Here is a 22,586-nt window from a genome sequence, read left to right as displayed (position 1 = left end):
TCGGTTTTTTTTTTTTTTTTTTTTCATTTATTTCTAGAAATAATAAATCGAATTTTCTTTTGCACAAACATTAAGAGCTAAAATTTGGCAGAGTTGCAGCTTCAGTAATCTTCAATAAAAACTCCAAATTTCAACAAGATCGGATGAATAGTTTTTACAAACCTCAGCTGAATGCAAAAAAAAGTACTTTAGCAAAACGGCCTTAAAAAAGTTGTTAGGGAAAAGTTGCGGGGAATAACCAGAGGACCAATTTGGATCAACTGCATAAAACATTGTTCATCGGTTTGCTATGCATACTTCTATATATACATACATATTTTTGTTTTTGTTTTAAGGCTTGTTCGTTCCGATGCTAAAAATAGTGTTTTAAAATTTTTGTCATTTTTTTAAACCTTAGCGGAAAATGTTTTTTGTCCAATTTTGTTACAATCGATTGGCATTGTTTAGTTCTCTACAACATATATGAGATATTTACAGTGTTTGAAGTGCAAAACAGTTTTTTTCTTGAAATATTGTTAAAAATGCAAAAATTAAAATTCTTCTTTTACGTTCATGCACAATATGCCTAAACACACGTTTTTACCGAAGCCAAATAACGATAAAGTTCAATTTATTATTTCTATTATTTCTAGAAATAAAAAAAAATGAAAAAATGGAAAAAAATCTCATTCGACACTATTACCAACTGATTGAAAATACAAAGAAACGTAAAAAAAACTATTTCCTCAGAGACCTTTTTTTTCATCGTTAAATATCTTTTGAGGACTTAAAAAAATTTTAGTGCGTGGCCCGCAACCTTAAAAAGAAAAATATTCTATCTAATGCAGCATTTGCTTTCGCTGCTGCTTCCCCTCTTGCTTCTCTCTCGCCACGCATCGTGATCTATATACGTATACAACGCACAGTGGAGCATAGAGTGAGTATGGCTCGTAGCTTATAGCTCATCGTGGCTGGCGCACCACCGCCGCTTTCTCCTTCTCACTCACTCTTACAGCAAGCGTTGGAAACGCTTAATCAATTTTTTTAAGTATAATTTTGCGCTTATCTGAAGATATGTAATGGATCAAATCAATAGGAAATTTTCCGCCCTACACGCTGATATCTTTATTTTTGTCGTATCTGTTACTGTTAAATAGATATTAGTGAAATAAACTTCAGATGCGATTTTCACATTGATCCAATTATTTAAAAAACTTTTAATTATCATTTCCCGTAATCAGCGTGAAAAAATAGGTTGAAAAACATAAAACGCCCTCTTGAACAACAAATTTCTAACTCAGAGCTTGAGCGAGTCGTTTATCCTTTTCTTGTTGGCGCACGCTGTTCGATACGAGAGTAGTAAGATGTGCGCCTGGTTCGACGGCTGGCCGTGTTGGGGCGCTCTGATCAGTGCCACAAAGTCGTCTCGCATCGTAACTTTGGCGTTAGCAATCTCTCTACTCGTCTCTGCTTTCACATCTTGCCGCGCGCTGCGAGCACTGCTTATATACTACTTCCATGTATATAGTATACATATGCTCGAAAGTATTAACGGTTGTGTTTGTGAGTGTTCTGGAAATCTGTATTTTCAGAGGCTACGAAAGGAACGCTCGAGATACATTAACGAGCGTGGAGGCAAAGTTGTTGCTGATCAAAAAATGTTAATCATAAAAACATTTTGCTGCAGATATTGTTGATGACAGCTTATAGGAAAAAAGTAAGCTGACCAAGCGGAAGGAGCAATTAACTGTATCTCTGTCAGAAAAAATAAAAGTATGTAAGGATAAAGAAGACGCTGTTCAAAAACTGAAGGATAAGCTGAATTTTCTTAAAAAAGAATCTTCCAATTAGAGATACGGTTTTCCCAAACCATATAAGACCAGTGAAACTATTATTCAACGTCATGTCCCTACCCGAGGCACTGGAAAAACAGTGAACGAGTCCTTGGAATTTTTAACCAATGTAAATTACGCGATTTAATAATTATTTACACATATACACAGTTAGTTGCAAAGTAGGAGTGACGAAAATTAAAATTAATTTACAAATAGGATTTACTAACTACAGAAGTTTATTTACAATTAAAATTTCTTTACAATTAAAATTTATTTACACTTCGTTTATACAATTAAAATGTATATAGAATGAATTATTTTACAGTTCCAATTTATTCACAACTATTTTTTTACCAAAATGTATATTAATGAGTAAAAACTTAAAAGTTGGCTTTGTTTCACAATGTTTTATTATTCGCAGACAGCTGTTTCGGCAGTTACGCCATTGTCAGATGCTCGACATACACTGAATGGTCTATGTACATCAGTTCGCTAAAGTCAAGTACAAGTATTACAAATGTAGTTGTCGCTCAACGGTATGATATGTATGCGCCTGTGTATGAGTACCTTATGAGATACTATGTATTACATTTTCTATTATTGGAGATAGAGTAAAATTAATTTGATCGTTCATTATGGTTTTATTATGTTTTTTTGCTAATTCTATTTCTATTGTCTCAAACACATTCAATTTAAAACTTTTAGGTAAACTGTGTAGTAACTTCATATTATTTTCATCTAGGAAATGCGCATTAGAATTACAATGTTCACTAAAACCCGTCGTATTGCGATCATTATAAATAGACTTTTTGTGCTCCTTTATACGTTCGGAAAGGGCACGTCCTGTCTGTCCAATATATATGGCATCGCATTCGGAACAATTAATTTGATAAACACCACATTTCTGTAAAATACCAACTTTTTCCTTATTGCATAAAATAGATTTCAAGTTACGTTTATTGACCATGATTGTATTTACATTTTGTTTTTTTAAAAAATTACTTATTTTATTGGATGCTATGGGAACATAATTCAACATATTAAATTTTTTGGTTTGTTTTGCGACTGCGTAAAAATGTTTTGAAATAAGTCTATTGTTTATTTCAAAAATTAGATTATCTATGAGGTTTTCATTGTAACCATTATTAATTGCTAAATATTTTAATAGATTGATTTCCTTTTCGTAATTAGATTTCGTTAACGGTACTGTTAATGATCTATGTACAAAAGAGTAAAATGCGCTCATTTTTATATTGATGGACTGCTTTGAATCGTATTCAATAGACTTATTTCAAAATATTTTTACGCAGTCGCAAAACAAACCAAAAAATTTAATATGTTGAATTATGTTCCCATAGTATCCGATAAAATAAGTAATTTTTTAAAAAACCAAAATGTACGTACAATCATGGTCAATAACCGTAACTTGAAATCCATTTTATGTAATAATAAGGAAAAAGTTGGTATTTTACAGAAATGTGGTGTTTATCAGATTAATTGTTCCGAATGCGATGCCATATATTTTGGACAGACAGGACGTGCCCGTTCCGAACGTATAAAGGAGCACAAAAAGTCTATTTATAATGATCGCAATACGACGGGCTTTAGTGAACATTGTAATTCTAATGCGCATTTCCTAGATGAAAATAATATAAAGTTACTACACAGTTTACCTAAAAGTTTTAAATTGAATGTGTTTGAGACAATAGAAATAGAATTAGCAAAAAAACATAATAAAACCATAACGAACGATCAAATTAATTTTACTCTATCTCCAATAATAGAAAATGTAATACATAGTATCTCATAAGGTACTCATACACAGGCGCATACATATCCTACCGTTGAGCGACAACTACATTTGTAATACTTGTACTTGACTTTAGCGAACTGATGTACATAGACCATTTAGTGTATGTCGAGCATCTGACAATGGCGTAACTGCCGAAACAGCTGTCTGCGAATAATAAAACATTGTGAAACAAAGCCAACTTTTAAGTTTTTACTTATTAATATACATTTTGATTCGAAATGTTTCACCAACGCCCAAGCGAGAAATCAATTAATAAAATTTTTTACACTTGAAATCTATTTACAATTTAAACTTATGTACAATTGAATTTTATTTACAGTTGATTGTTTTACTCTTGAAAATTATTTAGGATGGAAATTGATTTGCAACTAAAATTTATTCGCATTAAACGTTTACTAGGGTTTAATTTTTTGAAATTATTTATTGCTAACTCAACATCATTTACTACACTTCTTTTAAAAAATTCATTAAAATAAATATTTTTAACTTTTTGTTTTTGTTTTAGAGAATCCAAGAAGTATCAACCAAAGTAAACGGAAATTATTTTCCAATGCCAATGCCCGCCTATCCACCCAACTTCGGAGAACCTCAAAATATTTACGGTACCTCCAGATCTTATCCCATGTCGTCAAACATAAATTCTTACGCCTACCCAATTTCAAACACTTATCAACAACACATGCATGGTGCAGTAACACCGGAGACACTTTGGCAGGAGTATATGCCTTCTAGACCGTCTAACTATCATGACATGTAAAAAATATATGTATTGTATCTAAAAATAAATAGAAGGATGAAACAAACTTGTAAGATTTCTGTGGATGACAAAATTATTCTCTATATACTTATCCTACTTTTTCTTTCTACAATTTTTATACATAAAGCCCTTTTTTTACCAACTTCTTTTAACCAGTTTCAACTAATATTTCTTCTTAGAAATCGACTTTCAAATTTTTCATTTAACATTTTTATGAAGGTTCTAATGCTTAAAAGATACCATATGGAGTTTTTAAAATGAATCCACCTTTGTAAAGTTGTTATATGGTACAATTTTAGGTACATAGCTATGAAAAATAGCAATAACACCTAACGTAATGATAATAGTAATAACGTTATGCTCCAAATAGCACGTTTTGTGTTATTACAATAATTTATATTATTTCAAAGGAGCAAGTTTTAAAAGATAATCATCATCATATATATACAGAGAGAGAGAGAGAGAGCTATAGAGTTATAAGTAATTCGTGTTTATTACATGAAATAGGTTATTTTGTTTTCTTATGCTTCTAAAATGTGTAAACCAAACAACATACCATTTGCATCAGTGTCTTCTTCTCTTTCCCACCAGAATTTCCATCGCAAACGTAGGGTTCCAACTTAAAACTTACATCTTCAATAAGCTTTATGTTGTTTACTATGACATCCACGCCAATGCCAAGCAATCGGTCCTTTGAAAAACGCTTCATGTTGCATTTTTTTCCTTGTATGAATTGATTAATACTTTCTCTCCTAATCTGTTAGGGTTTGTTGTTAAGAGTAAGTAAAACGCGGATTCTGCGACACACTCTCTTTACGTACATTTTCACTTACATTAATTTTAGTGACAAAATAAAGTTGGTCTATTTTGCTCTACTCTTCAACACGTGTTGTACACGCTAAAAAAGCTAAGAAAGCAGGTAAAAATAGCGAGATTTCCTAGCCAACAAAACCACGCAAATAAACAGTTAAAAATGCCTGCTTGCTAGTTCCACACTATGTTGGTTTAATAATAAAAAGTATAGGTACGTAAATACGTACAGTAAGTTTTTAAAAGATAAAGTGTGAATAGTAAAGCGTCTCTCGTGCAAACGCACCGTAAGGTACGAACAGTGCGGCCAGCCGTATCGCTCATGAAATTGTAGACCAACCCAAAAATATTCAAATTAACAATTTGTTGCAGTTGGAGAACATTTTTTTATTTTATGTCATTTGACCGACTAATTACAAAAAAAATATGAAAAATTTTTTATTAGTAGTGGATCTATGTTAAAACCGTATTCGAAATGACATTTTGCTTATATCTCTGTAACAGTACGAGTTAAAGTAAAAAAATAAATTAACACATGGAGCATTTAAATCGTGTGGCCAAGCGCGAAATTAAAGTGCAAAAAAAAGGAATTTCTATTTGACTATGGGAGTAAGTATGAAAAAAGGGACAAAGCAAGCCTGCACTGTTGGGATCCGATATACAGTTGGGGTGGAGGTTCGGCAAAGCTTAGTCGAGCCTCCCGTCAAGACTTAGAAAACCCGTCACCTTATGTAAATTTACATGGGCTGTTGGTGCTAGCAGCGTTGTTAAGATCTCAATAAGCCAAAAAAATGTGCGTACGCTCACCTACAGCTAACAGTTATGGCTTTTGCTTAGCGCACAGTGTTAGCGTAACAGAAACAGTGCTTGCTCGATCTCTCTCTAACTATCACTTACCATCATGATATAGCAGAAAAATACCTATAAAACGGTTTTAAAGTAACACAATGAGAGTAAAATACGACATTAACGATTAATTTCGCGCTTTTTAAAATAGTACTTATATTTTCACTTTCTTATCGTGTGATAAACAGCCTTGACTTATTTTACTTTTTTTATTACAACTTATAGCTGTTTGCAAGTGATTTATCTTCACCATGGTAAATTTTTGACGAAAAAGGACAAGGCCGATTGTATCGTCAAATTCCTGTAAGTACAAAAATTTTTTGTTCAACAAGTAATGACTAACAAAATAACACATTGCTAATGACAAGAATAACCATGAAGTTTGAGATTAACATGAATCCTAAAAAATCTTTTATATTAATAAAAATTCTGAAGAAGTACATACGCAAGGTCGATTTTTGTCCTTGCTTTATAAACGTATGATAAAAACCAGGAGTAAAATTACTCGTCATCTCAATTTTATCCTTACTTCTAATTTTAAATACATTATTATTAGAAAAAAAACAGTATTTATCAATTTCAGCGGGGCCTTCAGCGTATATAAAAAGTTACAATCAACAGAGAGTGCGATTTCAGTTCTTGCTTAGTGAGCGTATGGTGGAAAATTGAACAAAAATTTCATTGTCCTCCCAATTTCATCATAGTTTCCGATTTTTAGTACATTGTTTATGTGAAAACAAACAACATCTATTAATTTCAGTGGGGTCTTCAGCGTATATAAAAAGTTATAATCAACAAAAGGCAAGATTTCGGTTCTTACTAGATAAGCGCATGGTGGAAAATTGAAGAAAAATTCCTTGCCCTCCCAATTTTTTCCTGGTTTCTTATATTAAGTACATTGTTAACGTTACAATAAACAATGTCTATTAATCTCAGCATAGCTTTCGGCGTATAGATAGAGTTATAGTTAATAGAAGTCACCGTTTTGGTCCTTGATCGATAAGTGTGATGAAAAATTTGAGGAAAACTACTCGTTCTCCTAATTTTATTCTAGTTTGTAATTTTGATAAGATTGTTAATGTGAAACCAAACAATGTCTATCAATTTTAGCAGGGCCTCCAGCTTACATAGAAAGTTATAATCAACAGAATGCGAGATTTTGGTCCTTGCATGGTGAGCGTACGGTGGAAAATTGAATAGAAATATCTTGTTTTCCCAATTTTAATGTAGTTTATGATTTTTAGTACATCGTTTATAAAAAATAAACAATGTCTAATTATTTTAACGAAGCCTTCGGCGTATATAAAAAGTAATAATCAACAGAAGGCGAGATTCCGGTCCTTGCTTCGTGAGCGAATGGTGGAAAATTGCATAAAAATATCTTGTCCTCCCAATTTTATCCTAGTTTATGATATAAGGTATATTATTTATGTAAATACAAACAATGCCTATTAATTTTAGCAGGGCTTTCGGCGTATATAAAAATTTACAATCAACAAAAAGCGAGATTTCGGTCTTTGCTAAGTGAGCGTTTGGTGGAAAATTGAATAAAAATATCTTGTCCTACCAATTTTGTCCTTGTTTATGATTTTTAATACATTGTTTATGTAAAAATGAACAATATCTATTAATTTAATTGGGCCTTTTAGCGTATATAAAAAGTTATAATCAACAGAAGGCGAGATTTTGCTCCTTGCTTAGTGAGCGTCTGGTGGAAAATTAAAGAAAAATTACTCGTCCTCCCAAGGTTATTCTAGTTTATGATTTTAAGTACATTGTTTATGTAAAAACAAACAATGTTTATTAAATTTTGCGGGGCCTTTAGCGCATATAAAAAGTTATAATTAATAGAAGTCGTGGTTTTGGTCCTTGCTTGATAAGTGTATGATGGAAAATATGAAGAAAATTACTCGTCCTTTTAATTTTATCCTAGTTTATGATTTTTAGTACATTGTTTTTGTAAAAATGAACAATATCTATTAATTTAATGGGGCCTTTTAGCGTATATAAAAAGTTATAATCAACAGAAGGCGAGATTTTGCTCCTTGCTTAGTGAGTGTCTGGTGGAAAATTAAAGAAAAATTACTCGTCCTCCCAAGGTTATTCTAGTTTATGATTTTAAGTACATTGTTTATGTAAAAACAAACAATGTTTATTAATTTTTGCGGGGCCTTTAGCGCATATAAAAAGTTATAATTAATAGAAGTCGTGGTTTTGGTCCTTGCTTGATAAGTGTATGATGGAAAATATGAAGAAAATTACTCGTCCTTTTAATTTTATCCTAGTTTATGATTTTTAGTATATTGTTTATGTAGAAGCAAACAATGTCTATCAGTTTCAAAGGGGCGTTTGCGTTTATAAGAAGTTATAATTAGTAAAAGTTGTGGTTTTGGTCTTTGATCGATAAGTGTATGATGGAAAATTGGAAGAAAATTACTCGTCCTCCCAATTTTATCCTAGTGTATGATTTTTAATACATTGTTTATGTGAAAACAAACAATTTCTTTCAATTTCAGCGGGGCCGTTGGTGTATATAAAAAGTTATAGTCATTAGAAAGCGAGATTTCAGTCCTTGCTTGACAAGCGTATGGTGGAAAATTATTAGGAAATTCCTTGTCCTTCTCATTTTATTCTTTCTTTTGAATTTGAGTTTATCATTGATTTAAAATTAATCACTGTCTAATAATTTTAGCGCGGCCTTTGCAGTATATTCATATATGTGTCTCCCTGTTTTGATAGCAGCTTGTATTGTTTTTCAGTTATTTGTTAGGTCATTTTTTTCGGGGTTCCAAACAGCTTTAATATCATTTTTCACGCCTATTCTACAATGTTAGACGTTGTTTTCATTGTTTATAAATATTTTTGGACATATTTAGATACTAAAAAAGTGTTTATTAAACTTATCTAATTTTCCGAACTCCGAACGATCCGAACTTTAGTGTCATCCTGAAGACGAAAAAAATGTGACGCTTTTTACAATACTGTTGTCATATCGGTTTGAGATCTGAAAATAGTAAATGTCGTAAAGGAGAGCAGTACTGAAGGAGAGCTGAATTATTATGATTTGAAAAATTCTCTTTAGACGCTGCAAATCGCTGAAATGCCCAGAGATCGAATGTGAAACCGGTGACCGCTAATCGAGCCTACGTTAGACTACGAGACAGTGACCGTTGCTTCCATTGTCATGTTGTTTGACACTACTCTTACGATTGAATGAGGAATGATGGGAAGAAGCAATGCCACTGCTGCTTGAATTTTTTTACTAAAGTGATGGAGCGCAAAAGTACTAGCGAAAGTAAATCAAAAATAAATAGAATAATAATAACATCTGAAACTGGGATCTTAAACGCGGTGGTAGTGGAAGCGACAGAAGAGACAGTCACAACTCCAGATCTTATTACAATAATAAGAGTAAGAATGACTTAGATAAAGGCAATGAGTCAAAGAAGTCAAAAACTGACAATAATAAAAGTAAAGAGGCACACAAGAAGAACAAATCTCTGAACAGGAAAAATAGTAAAAAAGGTAAGTCTAAGTTTGAAGAAGTGACTGCTTCATCCCTGTTCTCTTGTCTTGCTGGTGTCAATCAAATTTAAGACTCAGGCCCTAAAAATTGAACTAATTTTATAGCTGACACTGGTGCAATCGAGCATTTGGTTAACTCCAAAATTTATTTTAACAAATTTTAAGAGACTGGTTCGGCTGTTATTAAATGTATAAAGGGAGACCCAGCAGGATACTTGAGAATAGAGGGAGAAGGTTTAATTATAGGAACTAACAATAATAGCGTTGTGAAATTGAATAATGTTATTTGTGTTGAAACGCTTGCTAAAAATCTGATATCTCTTAGAAGATTTGCAGAATCTGGCTTAACTGTATATTTAGATAAAAACAAAATAATTATTTATAACGCTAAAGGAAAAATAATAAAAAAGGTAAGTCTAAGTTTGAAGAAGTGACTGCTTCATCCCTGTTCTCTTGTCTTGCTGGTGTCAATCAAATTTAAGACTCAGGCCCTAAAAATTGAACTAATTTTATAGCTGACACTGGTGCAATCGAGCATTTGGTTAACTCCAAAATTTATTTTAACAAATTTTAAGAGACTGGTTCGGCTGTTATTAAATGTATAAAGGGAGACCCAGCAGGATACTTGAGAATAGAGGGAGAAGGTTTAATTATAGGAACTAACAATAATAGCGTTGTGAAATTGAATAATGTTATTTGTGTTGAAACGCTTGCTAAAAATCTGATATCTCTTAGAAGATTTGCAGAATCTGGCTTAACTGTATATTTAGATAAAAACAAAATAATTATTTATAACGCTAAGTCAAGTGAAATATTTTTGTCTGGAGTGTATGAAGAACCTTACTGGGTAATAGAACCGAAAGTAGATCAAAACATAAATGAGACCGAAAATAATGAAAATAATGTTGGAAATAAAAGAAAATTGGCTTATTTAGTGGCAGATAACAGTAACAGGCCTAAACATTAGACACGCAGCGTGACAGCACAAACTAGCACAAACTCTGAAAATGTAGAGATTGAAAATACCTCTAAAAATAACTTGAGGGAGAATAACAGTTCAATTGGTGAAGTGACTGATGTAACAGATAAAAACGTGACTGATAGTGACAGAAAACTAGAGCATACATACATGACTCTGGTTTACCTGGAAATATGTGGAACTTGGGTTTGACAGCTCCAGTATATGCATACAGCAGAACTCCACACAAATCTATTGCCATGGAGATTCCACTTCAAAAGTTTGCTCCTAACCGAAGTTTCGATATAAGACAATTGAAGAGATTCGGCTGTATGGCCTATGTGACAGTGCAAAGAAAAATAAGACCGAAACTTAGATTTACCGGACGACGAACAGTACTTGTTGGTTACACGCTCACTGGGTATACTGTTCTGAAACCAGAGACCAAATTCTCCGAAAGCAGAGATATGAGATTCAACGAGAGACTGGTGTATAAAGACATATGCAAAAAAAATGGTATTAAAGACAGGCAAAACGTTTCTGAATCAATCGACTAAGATGATGGGTTAGTGAAATTTGCTGAAGAAAAAGTAGGAGAGCTCAAGAGAATGGAGGGAGAGAAGCAAATTGAAAGGAGAAGAGAAAGACCTCGTAAAGTCAAGGATGCCATTGAGACTGCATCAAGTGGAGGGACCACTAAAAATAGTTTGCCTCTACTCGATTCTAGTTTTTCTGGAATGCAAGTTGCAACTGATTTGAACAACAGATTGCTTTTGGACTTGAAAGAAACTACAGTACATTATGGGGATGTTGTTAGAGTTCACAGTGAAATATCTCATGCCTTGCTGGCTAAAATTCAAAAGGATCCAACTAGTTTCAAGGAAATCATCAGGTTGGATGAGACTGGAAACTTGCCATTGAAGAAGAACTCAATTCTATGTACAAAACTGAAGTATGAAAGATAGTAGATCGACCAACTCGATATGAGAAGAGAAGAAAGCCTAACATAATTGATTCTCGTTGGGTTTTCAAAAGAAAATGTGACAGTGCTTGAACCATGAAACATAAAGTGATACTAGTGATCAGAGGATTCAAAGATAAAAACTCCTATGACCTACAAGAGACATACGCACCAGTATAGAGATTAGCTTGAATTAAAGCAATGCTGGCTCTGATCAATAAGCATGATTTGGACACATGTCAACCAGACGTTAAAACAGCCTTCCTCAATGAAATTATTCTTGATGAAATATTCGGGAAATTCCAGATGAAACAGCACACTTAGAAACTGACCGAAAAACGAAAGTGTGCTAACACAAGCGAGCCTTGTACGGACTCAAAGTTAGTCCCAAACTCTGGAACAAACGTTTTACCGAGACTGCCACGAAAATTGGACTGACTGCGCACCCCAGTGAACCTTGCTTGTTTACTTGGAGAAAAAAACGACACATTATTGTTTCTGCTTCTATATGTGGATGATATGCTGATAGCAATTAACGATCAGCCAAGAATGGTAGGAATCAAATGGAGACTATAAAAGGAGTTCGAAATGTCAGACTTAGGAGAGACTGAAAACTTCTTAGGGATTGAAATCAAAAGAGACAAAATAAATAAAATCATCACATTAACACAACAAAAATACACAAAGAAGATCTTGAAATGATTTGATTTTGATGAATCAAAGCCTTGGAAAATCCCCATGGTTACTAATCATGTGGTGAAAAAAACAAGATGAGACTAAGAAAAGACTCATGACAACAGAATTTTAGTCAAAACCTTAAATTCTAAAAATGTGCCCTATCGGGAAGCTGTCGGTAGTTTAATCTACTTAGCTTACACTTTGAGACCGGATATATCATTCGCAGTCAACGTGGCGAGTGGACATCAAATCAATCCCACCTAAGAAGACTGGCTGCGAGTAAAGAGAATATTTAGATATTTGTCTAGTAAAAAAAATAAGGGACTGATATAAAGCGGCAAACAGGATGACTTGGAGGATTTCTTGGATGCAAGTTTTGCTGACTGCAAAGGTTCTCTGATGACTTCTGGATATCTTGTGAGACTTTACGCAGATGCAGAGGCTTGGCGTCCTCATAAACAGACCTACGTTGCCTTGTCAACCTGCGAAGCAGAATTCGTAGCTTTAAGCAAAGTCTGTCAAGAAAAAAATAGCTGTAAGCAACTCACTCAGCTTGATTTTGGATACCTCATTTTATACGATGACTCTATTGTGTGACAACGCGACAGCTAATGTAATTGCAAATACCTCGGGTGGCAGGAGACTGAGACATATGTCTATTATAAAACAGGACTATGTCAAGGAAAAGGTTATTCTGTAAATGGTAAACATTAAATGGGTTTCCTCCAAAGACCAGCTTGCTGATATTATTTCCAAACCATTGCCAATTGATTTGCATGAGATACTGATGAGACTGATCCTAAATAGTAATAGTTGAGTTACTTAAGTTGGTTGTTCTATATGTTTCAGGAAAACAAAACTGATGTAACCATTTACTGGCTGTGGAGACCGTCAACAACCGGTAGAAAATTTAAAATAAATATTTTGAACTTTAAGTTCTTCTACATATAATCAATATCTCATTTATTACCACTTTTAGTATTGTGAAAGAAACGAGTGTGGAAGAAAGTGACAGAAATATATTCACATATGTATTGCGCACCCGCTTTTTTATGAATAAGCTAGGTGGCAGTTCACGTCTTGCTATTCTCATCCCGTTGAGGGAGATGTGGAGACAGTCAGTACAGCACTGCAAACTGCCTTGTGCACACGTATCTGACCGCGACTCAATAAAGCACTTTTTGATAAAAGTCCTCGCCTACCATTTATTACTGCCTTGCTCCATAACTCTAAAAACTAGCATTATAACTTTGACCTTCATCTTGAAAATCTTGAATTGTGGTGAAAACTTAGTTTTACAAAATTAAAGAACAGGGCAGCCTTTAATCTGATATTAGAAGTTTTATGATTACAAAAATCGTCATATATTTTCCAATGCCAATTTTATAATTTTATTTTCTGTGCCAAATACCCTATCGCTGCTATGTAATAATAATATTAAATATTGATTTATGAATATTTCAATTTATACTTTTATACAGATGTGTTCATTTTTTTTCAAAAAAGCCTTTATAATAAAATTTCCATCTCTGAATACTTCAATTCTAAGTATACGTTGTATTTATGTTCATGTAATAAGATATTGTTCTACGAAACTATATGTTGTATGCATTTTTAAGTATATTGCAATAATAAAAACATTATTAAGAAAAGTAGAATAAACTGTGTAACACTTGTTAAATATTGTTATATATTATTAGGGTTCCGCCCGCTGCGCGCTTCACGCGCCAACCTCCTATTTATGCATTACAAACCCCCACAGAAGCTTTAAGGCAGGAGACGAAAGGTCTTAACAAAAATTTTTTGTCATTTGAAAAACATAAATTATGTAAGTAAAAATAATAATAACAAAGGTTAAATAAATACTTTTCACACAAGTTAAGTATGGTTGCTGTAAAAAAATCAGCTTTAGTTGGTCTGTAGTAAACAATAAGGAACGGTTTATAATAGAAGTGAATGAAAAATTATCATTTAACCTCATAAAAAAAATTTTTCTGCATATTACTGAAGATATTCTTACCATATACATTATTGTTTATTAGTTTTATTTGTTATTCATTTTCTTTTTAATTTACATGAATATTTTAATATATTGATGGCTACACATTGACATTTTATCTTCCGTTTAAAATAGTTTAATCTGTATTCTGAAAAAAGTAAGAAAATTATGTATCAAACATCACTATAATTGTTGATGATTATTCACTTGCTATTAAAATTCTTCATTTACTCTTTTTTTAACTCTGTTGTCATGTCTTTCTAATTTATTTTTCCATGAAATTTTTCTTCCGCAAAATTGACAAGTTTTATTGTGCTCCGGGTTATGTTCATGTAAATAAAATCGTAAATAAATTGCTTTTCTAACTTTTCCGTCACAGATAAGCCAACATATTATTTTACCGGACGTCTGCTCTTTTACGTGGCGAACTTAATGTTTTTTTTTTTTTTTTTTTTCATAACTACATTGCATACACTTCATTCAAAACATTCTGTTATTATTTTTTTAGTATGAATTTTCAATTTATTTGTAGTACTAAAAACAAATGGGTACCATCACACCTTATTAAGCTTATTGACCTAAAATTATTAAGTAAATAACTGAATTTTGGATTTTTCCGCTCTATATTTGACACTATGAAAAAACATTTTTACTAACAAATTTCATTACAGAAAGCGCTTCTGTTTTGTTACTGAAACTATCTTTCGTATATATGTATAGTACAGGCTTGTTTATTATCCATCACGCCAACAATGAAAGTGCATTATAACAGTAGAAAAATCGAGTGGCGGCGGTAGGGTAGCGATGGGGGGCGAGAAAAATCGAGTGAAGGGATAGCGGAGGGGTGATGGGGGGCAGTGGTAGAATGGTGATGGGGCAGTGAAGAGAGACTCGACCCAATGTTTATTAGGTTATCATAATGTAGAAATCAAACGAATTTTACCTCCAGAGGCAGTGTAGAGGCAGTGGAGAGTTATGTGGAAAGCTTCACATATTCAACGATATAATATAACGATATATATATACACACTAGTGGGGCTAACGCCCCCCTGCGCGCTCTGGGCGCCAACCCCCAACTAACAGATTGAGTAGACAAAATAACGACGTTACTTGTGTATTTATCAATGCAGGCTGAAAATTAGTTCACAACAGCAGAATACGTGACTCACAAAGGAGTTGATAAAACATATGATTAACTTAACATAATTAAATTAACATAAATGTCAATTTCCAATAGTATTTTGGAATAATATTAGAGAGTCTTCCACCACACGAATTAAAATTAAAAATAAAAGCTATAGTAGTGTTAATAGGAACTTTGAATATATCAGGCGGTCTCTGTAGAGGCACAAGATTAAAAATAACAAAATTGTTTAACTATAACATACAAGCAGAAATAATTATGGGAGAAAAAAAAGCAAAGTTTACATTCCTAAAATAACATTGAATACTAGCATCTTATTATCATTACCTTTTGTCTTCTATAGAAAACAGTTTCCCTTTGTATTAGTATGTTCTATATCTATTAACAAATCAGAAGAACAGAATTTTGATTCTTTAGGATTATGTATTAAAAAACCTTTATTCTCTTACGGACAATTATACGTTGCTTTATAAAGATGTAAGAATCCAAAAAGAATTCTTATTCAACTTGCATCCGAGAATAAATCAGAAATTAAAAATATTGTTTAGCTAGAAATTTTTCAGTTATTAAAAATATGTAACTTTGAAGATCGTCACATTTAAACAGACGTATGTTCATTCATAAAAAAAAATGACAAACAAATATGTGAAAAATGTGGAAAGGGTTTTAAAAGAATAGATGGGTGAAAACGACACATGAATTGTCACGACATTAAACTAACAGAATAAATTATTGTTTCAAAAGCTCAATTGTGGTTGTCTATTTAATTATACCTCCTCCTGAATGCTATCTTTTTGTTAATGAAGTCCTCAGGTAATTAAGAATTTTATATTTGGGTAAAGTAGACATGGACCAGAAAGATTTGAAATGTAAAAGTTCAATCAAGTCAAACAAATAATGGTACTTCAGAGACACATAGTGAGTAAGGGGAAGCGAATAGACTGAGGAAGACCTATGATCAGTGACTTAAAAAACCCTAAAAACGAGGTATGACTTAAGTACTAAATTGCGTATATTTTTTAACATGTATGGTGGGAAAACATTTCATAAATAAGTATTTTATGGGGGGGAAGTGGAAGGGGAGCGGGGGGATCTCACATAAACAAAATTTGATTAAAAATGACGTTAAAACGAGCAAATAACTACGTAAATCGAGAGGGTGCTAAGGGGGAGCGGGGGGGGGGGCTGAGACTCACTTTCGTCAATACAACTATATAATATAAGGATATATATATATACACACACACATATCTATATATACTAGTTGGGCTTTGTCGCTGTCCGTGCTCAGCGCACTAACTTCTCAATTTTTGAATGAGTTAAATATTTCATTATTCAATTTGCTTTTTGAAGTTGAAAAAAAAAATCTTTGTCAACTCATTTAAGAGTCAAATTAAAGTAGTGTAAATTTATTAAATACCTTTTTATAAATTTTGAAGAAAATTTTTTGCCCCGTTTCTAGTTGCAAAATATATCCAAGAAGATAAAATTTAAAAAATATTTTTAATTATTTTATTGATTGTATAGTGTTGCCGAAAAAAAAGTCTAATAAGTTTTTTTCACTTTACTTTAACATCCTAATATGAAATTCTTAGTAGGCCTAATATTAAGTACAGATATGAATATTCATAGGATTAATAAAAATGAAAAAATAGTGGTTATTCTCTCTGGCCGTTATGAATCTCTCTGATCGTAAATCACTACTTTTAAAATTATATGTGAACAAACAGAAAAAATTTATTTTATGGATGGCCTAAGAAGTTCAGGAAAAACATTTCTATGTAAAACTTTAATTCATTATTTCATTTCTCCTGGAAAAAAAAATTTATCTATGGCATGGACTGGTATAGCATCAATATTTCTTCTAAAAAGAATGACTAGACACAGAACATTCTGTTTACCATTAGACTTAAACAATATAGAAAGTTCATTCTTGGAATTTGAATCTGAAAAAAAAGAAACAAACCAGGAGTTATAAATGGAAATGGGTCATAGGACCTACGGTAAGAGCAAAGTTCTTCAAATATGAGATAATTATAAAGACATACAATTTTTCAGGTAACAAGGAGGTCGCGAGACCCATAGCAAGAACGAATCTCTATAAAAATAAGTACTGCATTCATGTAGTTCAGTAAAAAAAAACCTTGAAAAATGAATAAAAAAAAAAAAATTTTAATTATTTCAGTACTCACGATGGTTGAACTTCGTGAGAACATCGTGCATAAATACAGTACTTACGACGTTCAACCATTATGAGTACAGATATTATTCAAACGTCAAACGTATATTGTAATAGCATAAAAAACATCCACGAACATTGCAGCTCGTTTGACTGTACCATTATTTTATACACGATACATTTAAAAAAATGGATATTTAACATGTAACCATATGAAAAAATTACGTCCAATTGCATTCATACGATTTGTAGGAATTATTTAATATTTTGGGTACAAAAGATTTCTTTAAGAAAAACCTATCGAATTTTCAAATAGACCCACAAATTAAAATTTAATTAAATTTTAAAAGAGGGGATGAGGTGTTTGTGAAAGCACGTATATGAGTACGTACATAAGAAAAATTTACATACACACATACATACATACATCCACATAAGAAAAAGAATTGTTAACTTTACTGTACACATTAGCGTTCCTTTCATTTCTCTGAACGTTCCCCCACAAACTATGTGATGAACGTCCTTAAATCAAAAAACCACTTGAATCACGAATGAAAAATTTTCAAAAGAATAAAATACAATCAAATCAATTATTGTATTCGTACAGTACAAAAAAATTTTTTATAATTTTTAAAAATTTTGAAAAAATGTTAAGAGATTGTAAAAAAATTATTTATTTGTTGTAAGAATAACAAATTGAATACGTAGGAATAAATATTTATCAACGAATTGGAAGGGTGCTCTGCTAAAATATACTAATTGCCTGGTTTTTTTTAAAAACATTTAAAAAAAATTATTTTACTACGTAAATTGTTTATTTATTTAATTTATAAATAAACCAAATAAATTAATGTACATTGAATGAAAATTTCTATGAAAAATAAGTTACAAACTATAAGATAACATGAAGCAATTGATTCTGTTACGTTGGGCCTACTCATAGCAGAGTAGGTAAGGGCCGTGGTCAGAAAGTAGGAGGTCGGGCGGCGGTTTGAGTCTCTTTGGAAATTTAAAGTTAAATACAAATTATTGTGGGGAAAAAATTATGATTGAATAAAACATTAATTGCTTGGTGTATGTGCTTTGATGGTGTAGTGTGAAGTATGAAGGGGAATGGCGGGGCGAGACAGAACGGGGAGTGATGAGAGGAGGTGTGCAGGAGACTAGGGTAGCACGGTTGGAAGAGAGAGGGTGAGGGGAAGTGTGTAGGGGACTGATGGTGACGGTGACGGGGTAAGGGGAGAAATAAAATAAATTAGGAGAAAGCGACTTTTGTTTCATAAAAATCTGTCGTTTTTAAAATTCTAACCCCCTAAGCACGCGACATAAAGAACTTCGTTCTAAAAAATTGAAAGAAGAAGATTTAATTATATGAGACGAGGCCTTAAAAAGCCTTAGAAATAGTTAAAAAAACATAACGTGATTTATGTGATACAAATATCCATTTTGGTAATAAATCAATCATTTTAGGAGGCGATTTCTGACAGATTCTTCCAGTTTTTAAAAATAGTAATGGAAGCATGATTATACAAGAAAGTATTTCATCGTTACATATTTAGTCGTTGTTTCGTATTCTACAAATTAATATCAATATTCGTTTAATTAACAAAACAGTTTTAAAATTATTCTTAGATATTGGAGTAGGAAAATTGAATTATTTTAAGTACCAAATAAATGGTAGACAACTGATGTTTGTTCCGGTATTTTTAGTAAAGATTTTAACTTTTCAATGAATAACGTTATACTTACATTTAATAATAAGTATACTTACTTTTTAAATAAAAAAATTCTAAATTATGTAAAAGGAAAAATAAAAACATTACAGCATAGATGATGCTACTTATAAGTGTTAACAAATCTGATAATGATATTTATACAAATTTTCCAATTGAATTTCTAAACAATGTTCATGAAAACTTACCACGGCATAAGCTTAATTTGAAAATTGGAGCCATTGTTATGTTGATACGAAATTTAAGTATAGTTGATAGCTTATGTAACGGTACAAGATAACAAATTAGAAAATTACTTAAATACAATATTAAAGCAAAAATTATAACTGGAGAAAAAATTGGAAAGAGAGTTTTTATACCAAGAATTACTCTTAATACAAAAAGTTTATCATCATTAACTTTAATTTTTTACAGAAAACAATTTTCTTTAGTCCTTTCATTGTCGGTTATATTTGATTAGTATAGAAATTTTATTTTCTTGATTTGATTTATTTTAAAATATGTACATGAAAAAAAGAAAAAAAATCGAATTGTCCTGAGACAGATTTGAATCTCGAGAATAAGTCATAGTCCACTAGACCATTGGCAGCTATGCTTTAGGGGAGTCGAAGAATGTATTTAAGTTGTAGAAAGTGGGCGGGGCTCAAGTTAAAGGTCAGGGAGAGGTCTTCCCTACTCCTTCTCACCTGCTTGGAGAGAGAGAAAAGTTGTTTTGTGCTTGCACGGCTAGCTGGGAGTATCCAAGAAAAATCTTTAGTGTGACCTCTGACGGCCAATTTTTTCGTACTTTTTAATTTAAACTGCTTGCGGATGAAACAAATATTTCAACTTGAAGGTCAACTAGAAATCTTCTTGTCAAAAACGTACGGTATCTATTGTGTTACCCAAGTCATGGTATTTTTATTCTTTTAGGAAGTAAAGGGAGATCGCTTTCTTAAAATCGAAGCATCTTATCTATGCACGTACAATAATTTCAAGATAGATTGAATAAATACATGTACTTTTTTGATTTTGGTAGCAATACCAATCAAAACTATATGAATTGATTAGTTGTAAATTAAAAATAGAGACAAAATTCTGATGTTTATTACAAAAAAAGTTATTCACCTAAAGCATTTCTCATCACGTACGAATGCTAAGCGCTGTACATTTAATACTATAGGTGTTGCTATTGTACTCAAACATGTACATGCACAAAAACTATAGATTGTTGTCCATATAATCCATTAAAAAAGTTAGAATGAACTTGGTCAGGAAAATCCTTTTTTATTGCAAAATAACTTTGAAAACTGATTTTTTCTCAGTTATCTCACAGTATCTCGGAAATGAAGCATTTTATCAAAAAAAGTTAAATACTAAAGTTGTTTAACTGATGATTAGATGTAATGGTAAATTTTTACAAGAAATGATAATTAATTATTCTAACCGAAAACATGCGGTAAAGTTGTAAAAAGCGAAAAACAAAGAGATATGAAAAAATGAAGGAAGAAATCGTTTTTTATTGCTGATGTTTGGGTATTACATAGGTATCAGTATTGTTAACAAAATGCACCAGGTCTTCTTTTTCAAAAGCAATATGGTGACCTACTGCAAAACATCTATTTTTAAATTAATTTACAAAAAAAAAAAAATCCGTTGCATGCCAACAAAAGCCGGAATACGATACTTATACGTTTTTGGTTGTTGAGCCTGATCTATTGCACGTAGATGATTGAAACTTGGATATTTAATTGTACAAGGGCCAAGGTATACGACAATAAAAATTAAACATTAATTGTCAGAATATTTGTTTAGAAATTGATTGTTATAAGCAATTCGTACGACGGCCAAAGTAATCAGTCGCTCTGCTGCGTCGATGAGGTCTGACATCGCACTCGTTTTGTTCCAACATCAAGCTCAAATTTGGTCCACTCAGGCGTTGCTGGAATGCTTAATTTCAGTGTAAAAGTGTCATATCTTGGCTTCTAATGGGCCTACAATAGATTATTTTTTTAAATTAATTAAAAAATAGGTGTAATCGTATGCATTTCATTCCAAAGCTCTATCTTGCAAATTGACGAAATTACAAACCACAAAAAGTGGTTTTTTGTTACTAACAAAAAAACAATTATTAAAAAATTTTGAAAATCGACTTAATGATAGATAATGTTATCACCTACCAATTCCAATTAGTTTTATCAATATTCGCTTTCTGTGATCGGATTTACAGCGCTCGATACTTTTAAATTAATAATTTTGCAGTAGGTTGCCATGTTGCTTTTGGAAAACGGACCTGGATTATTTTGTTAAAAATACCAATACCTATCTGATATCTAAATATCAGCAAAAAAAACGCTTTCTTCCCTCATTTTTTCATATCTCTTTGTTTTTCGCTTCTTATAACTTCACCATGTGTTTTCGGTAATAAAAAACAAAAATTAGTTTTCAAAGTTTTTTTTGCAATAAAAGAGGATCTTCCTGGCCAAATTCATTCTAGCTTTTTCAATGGATCGTTATATGGGCAACAATCTATGGTTTTTGAAAACCATCCAACAACGAAAAATCATATTTTTTTGAACCTCTGGCTCCCTGACTATACGTACACTATTATATCTTATGTAGACAATGGTGACACTGATCTTCAATACCAAGACCACTGGGTAGTGTCATCTGTAGAGACTATTTACACTTTAATCTTTTTACAAGCCATGGTCAAACTATTAATTTAATCTAAGAATGTATTAAGCTATAAACTTACTTTATTTACTTTTTTCCCTGGTTTTAATTTATTTGATTTTTTTCTCCTATAAAAACCGTAGAGAGTAATGTTTATTTACATTCAATTCGCTCATTTAAGTTATCTTTTTACTTTATACTAGATTACCATGGAGACGATACGCTCTCGATAGCAGAGAAAGAAATCATCCAGAAAGCGAAGAAGAAGTTGAAGGAAGTGAGTTCCCAGTTACCCAACCAAGCATCTATTATCAAGAAACTGATGATTCTGATTCTTGTTAATACATTTTCTGTGAAATTTGGCCTCTTATGGATCACTTATCATGACAATTCTGGGACAACAAGCCACTTGGATTGTCCTGCGCTTAAAAAAATTACACATTCTGAAAGACCTGTAATATTATAAAAGAGAAATTACGAAGAAAAAACATAACAGTCAATGATTAAAAACAAATAAAAAGATTGCAACACAACTTTTACTTATTTACCTATTTTACAACATTTTTACTTATCAATTAGACTATTTATTTAACTAGCTATAAACTTAGTAGCACTATTGTCAGAGAAAAAGAAGTGTAATTATATAGTTAATGGATTTCGTCTTATGTTGTAATGTTCTTGTTTTTACTGCTTAGCACAAAACTTTAGTAAAAA

The 22,586-nt window shown here is 32.0% G+C and overlaps 1 protein-coding gene across 2 annotated transcripts in view; it reads left to right on the top strand.

The window, feature by feature from the left end:
- Window positions 1–22,276, top strand: part of XRCC1 (DNA repair protein XRCC1) — an 83,141-nt gene extending 60,865 nt beyond the window's left edge. The window contains exon 4 of one of the 2 annotated variants that reach the window (XM_014356466.2): window positions 22,076–22,276. In XM_014356466.2, the coding sequence (XP_014211952.2) occupies window positions 22,076–22,214 (139 nt within the window). In that variant the 3' untranslated portion in view covers window positions 22,215–22,276. Of the gene's footprint in view, window positions 1–4,132; window positions 4,431–22,075 lie in introns of those variants that run through there. The other variant, XM_089590895.1, reaches the window with a different exon arrangement.
- Window positions 22,277–22,586: the final 310 nt, after the last annotated feature.

Source organism: Copidosoma floridanum, unplaced genomic scaffold (genome assembly GCF_036245765.1).
Source record: "Copidosoma floridanum isolate Cflo_tuat_1 unplaced genomic scaffold, Cflo_Japanese_pri ptg000013l, whole genome shotgun sequence".
Classification (NCBI taxonomy): Eukaryota; Metazoa; Arthropoda; class Insecta; order Hymenoptera; family Encyrtidae; genus Copidosoma; species Copidosoma floridanum.
This window is presented reverse-complemented; position numbering and strand designations above follow the sequence as displayed.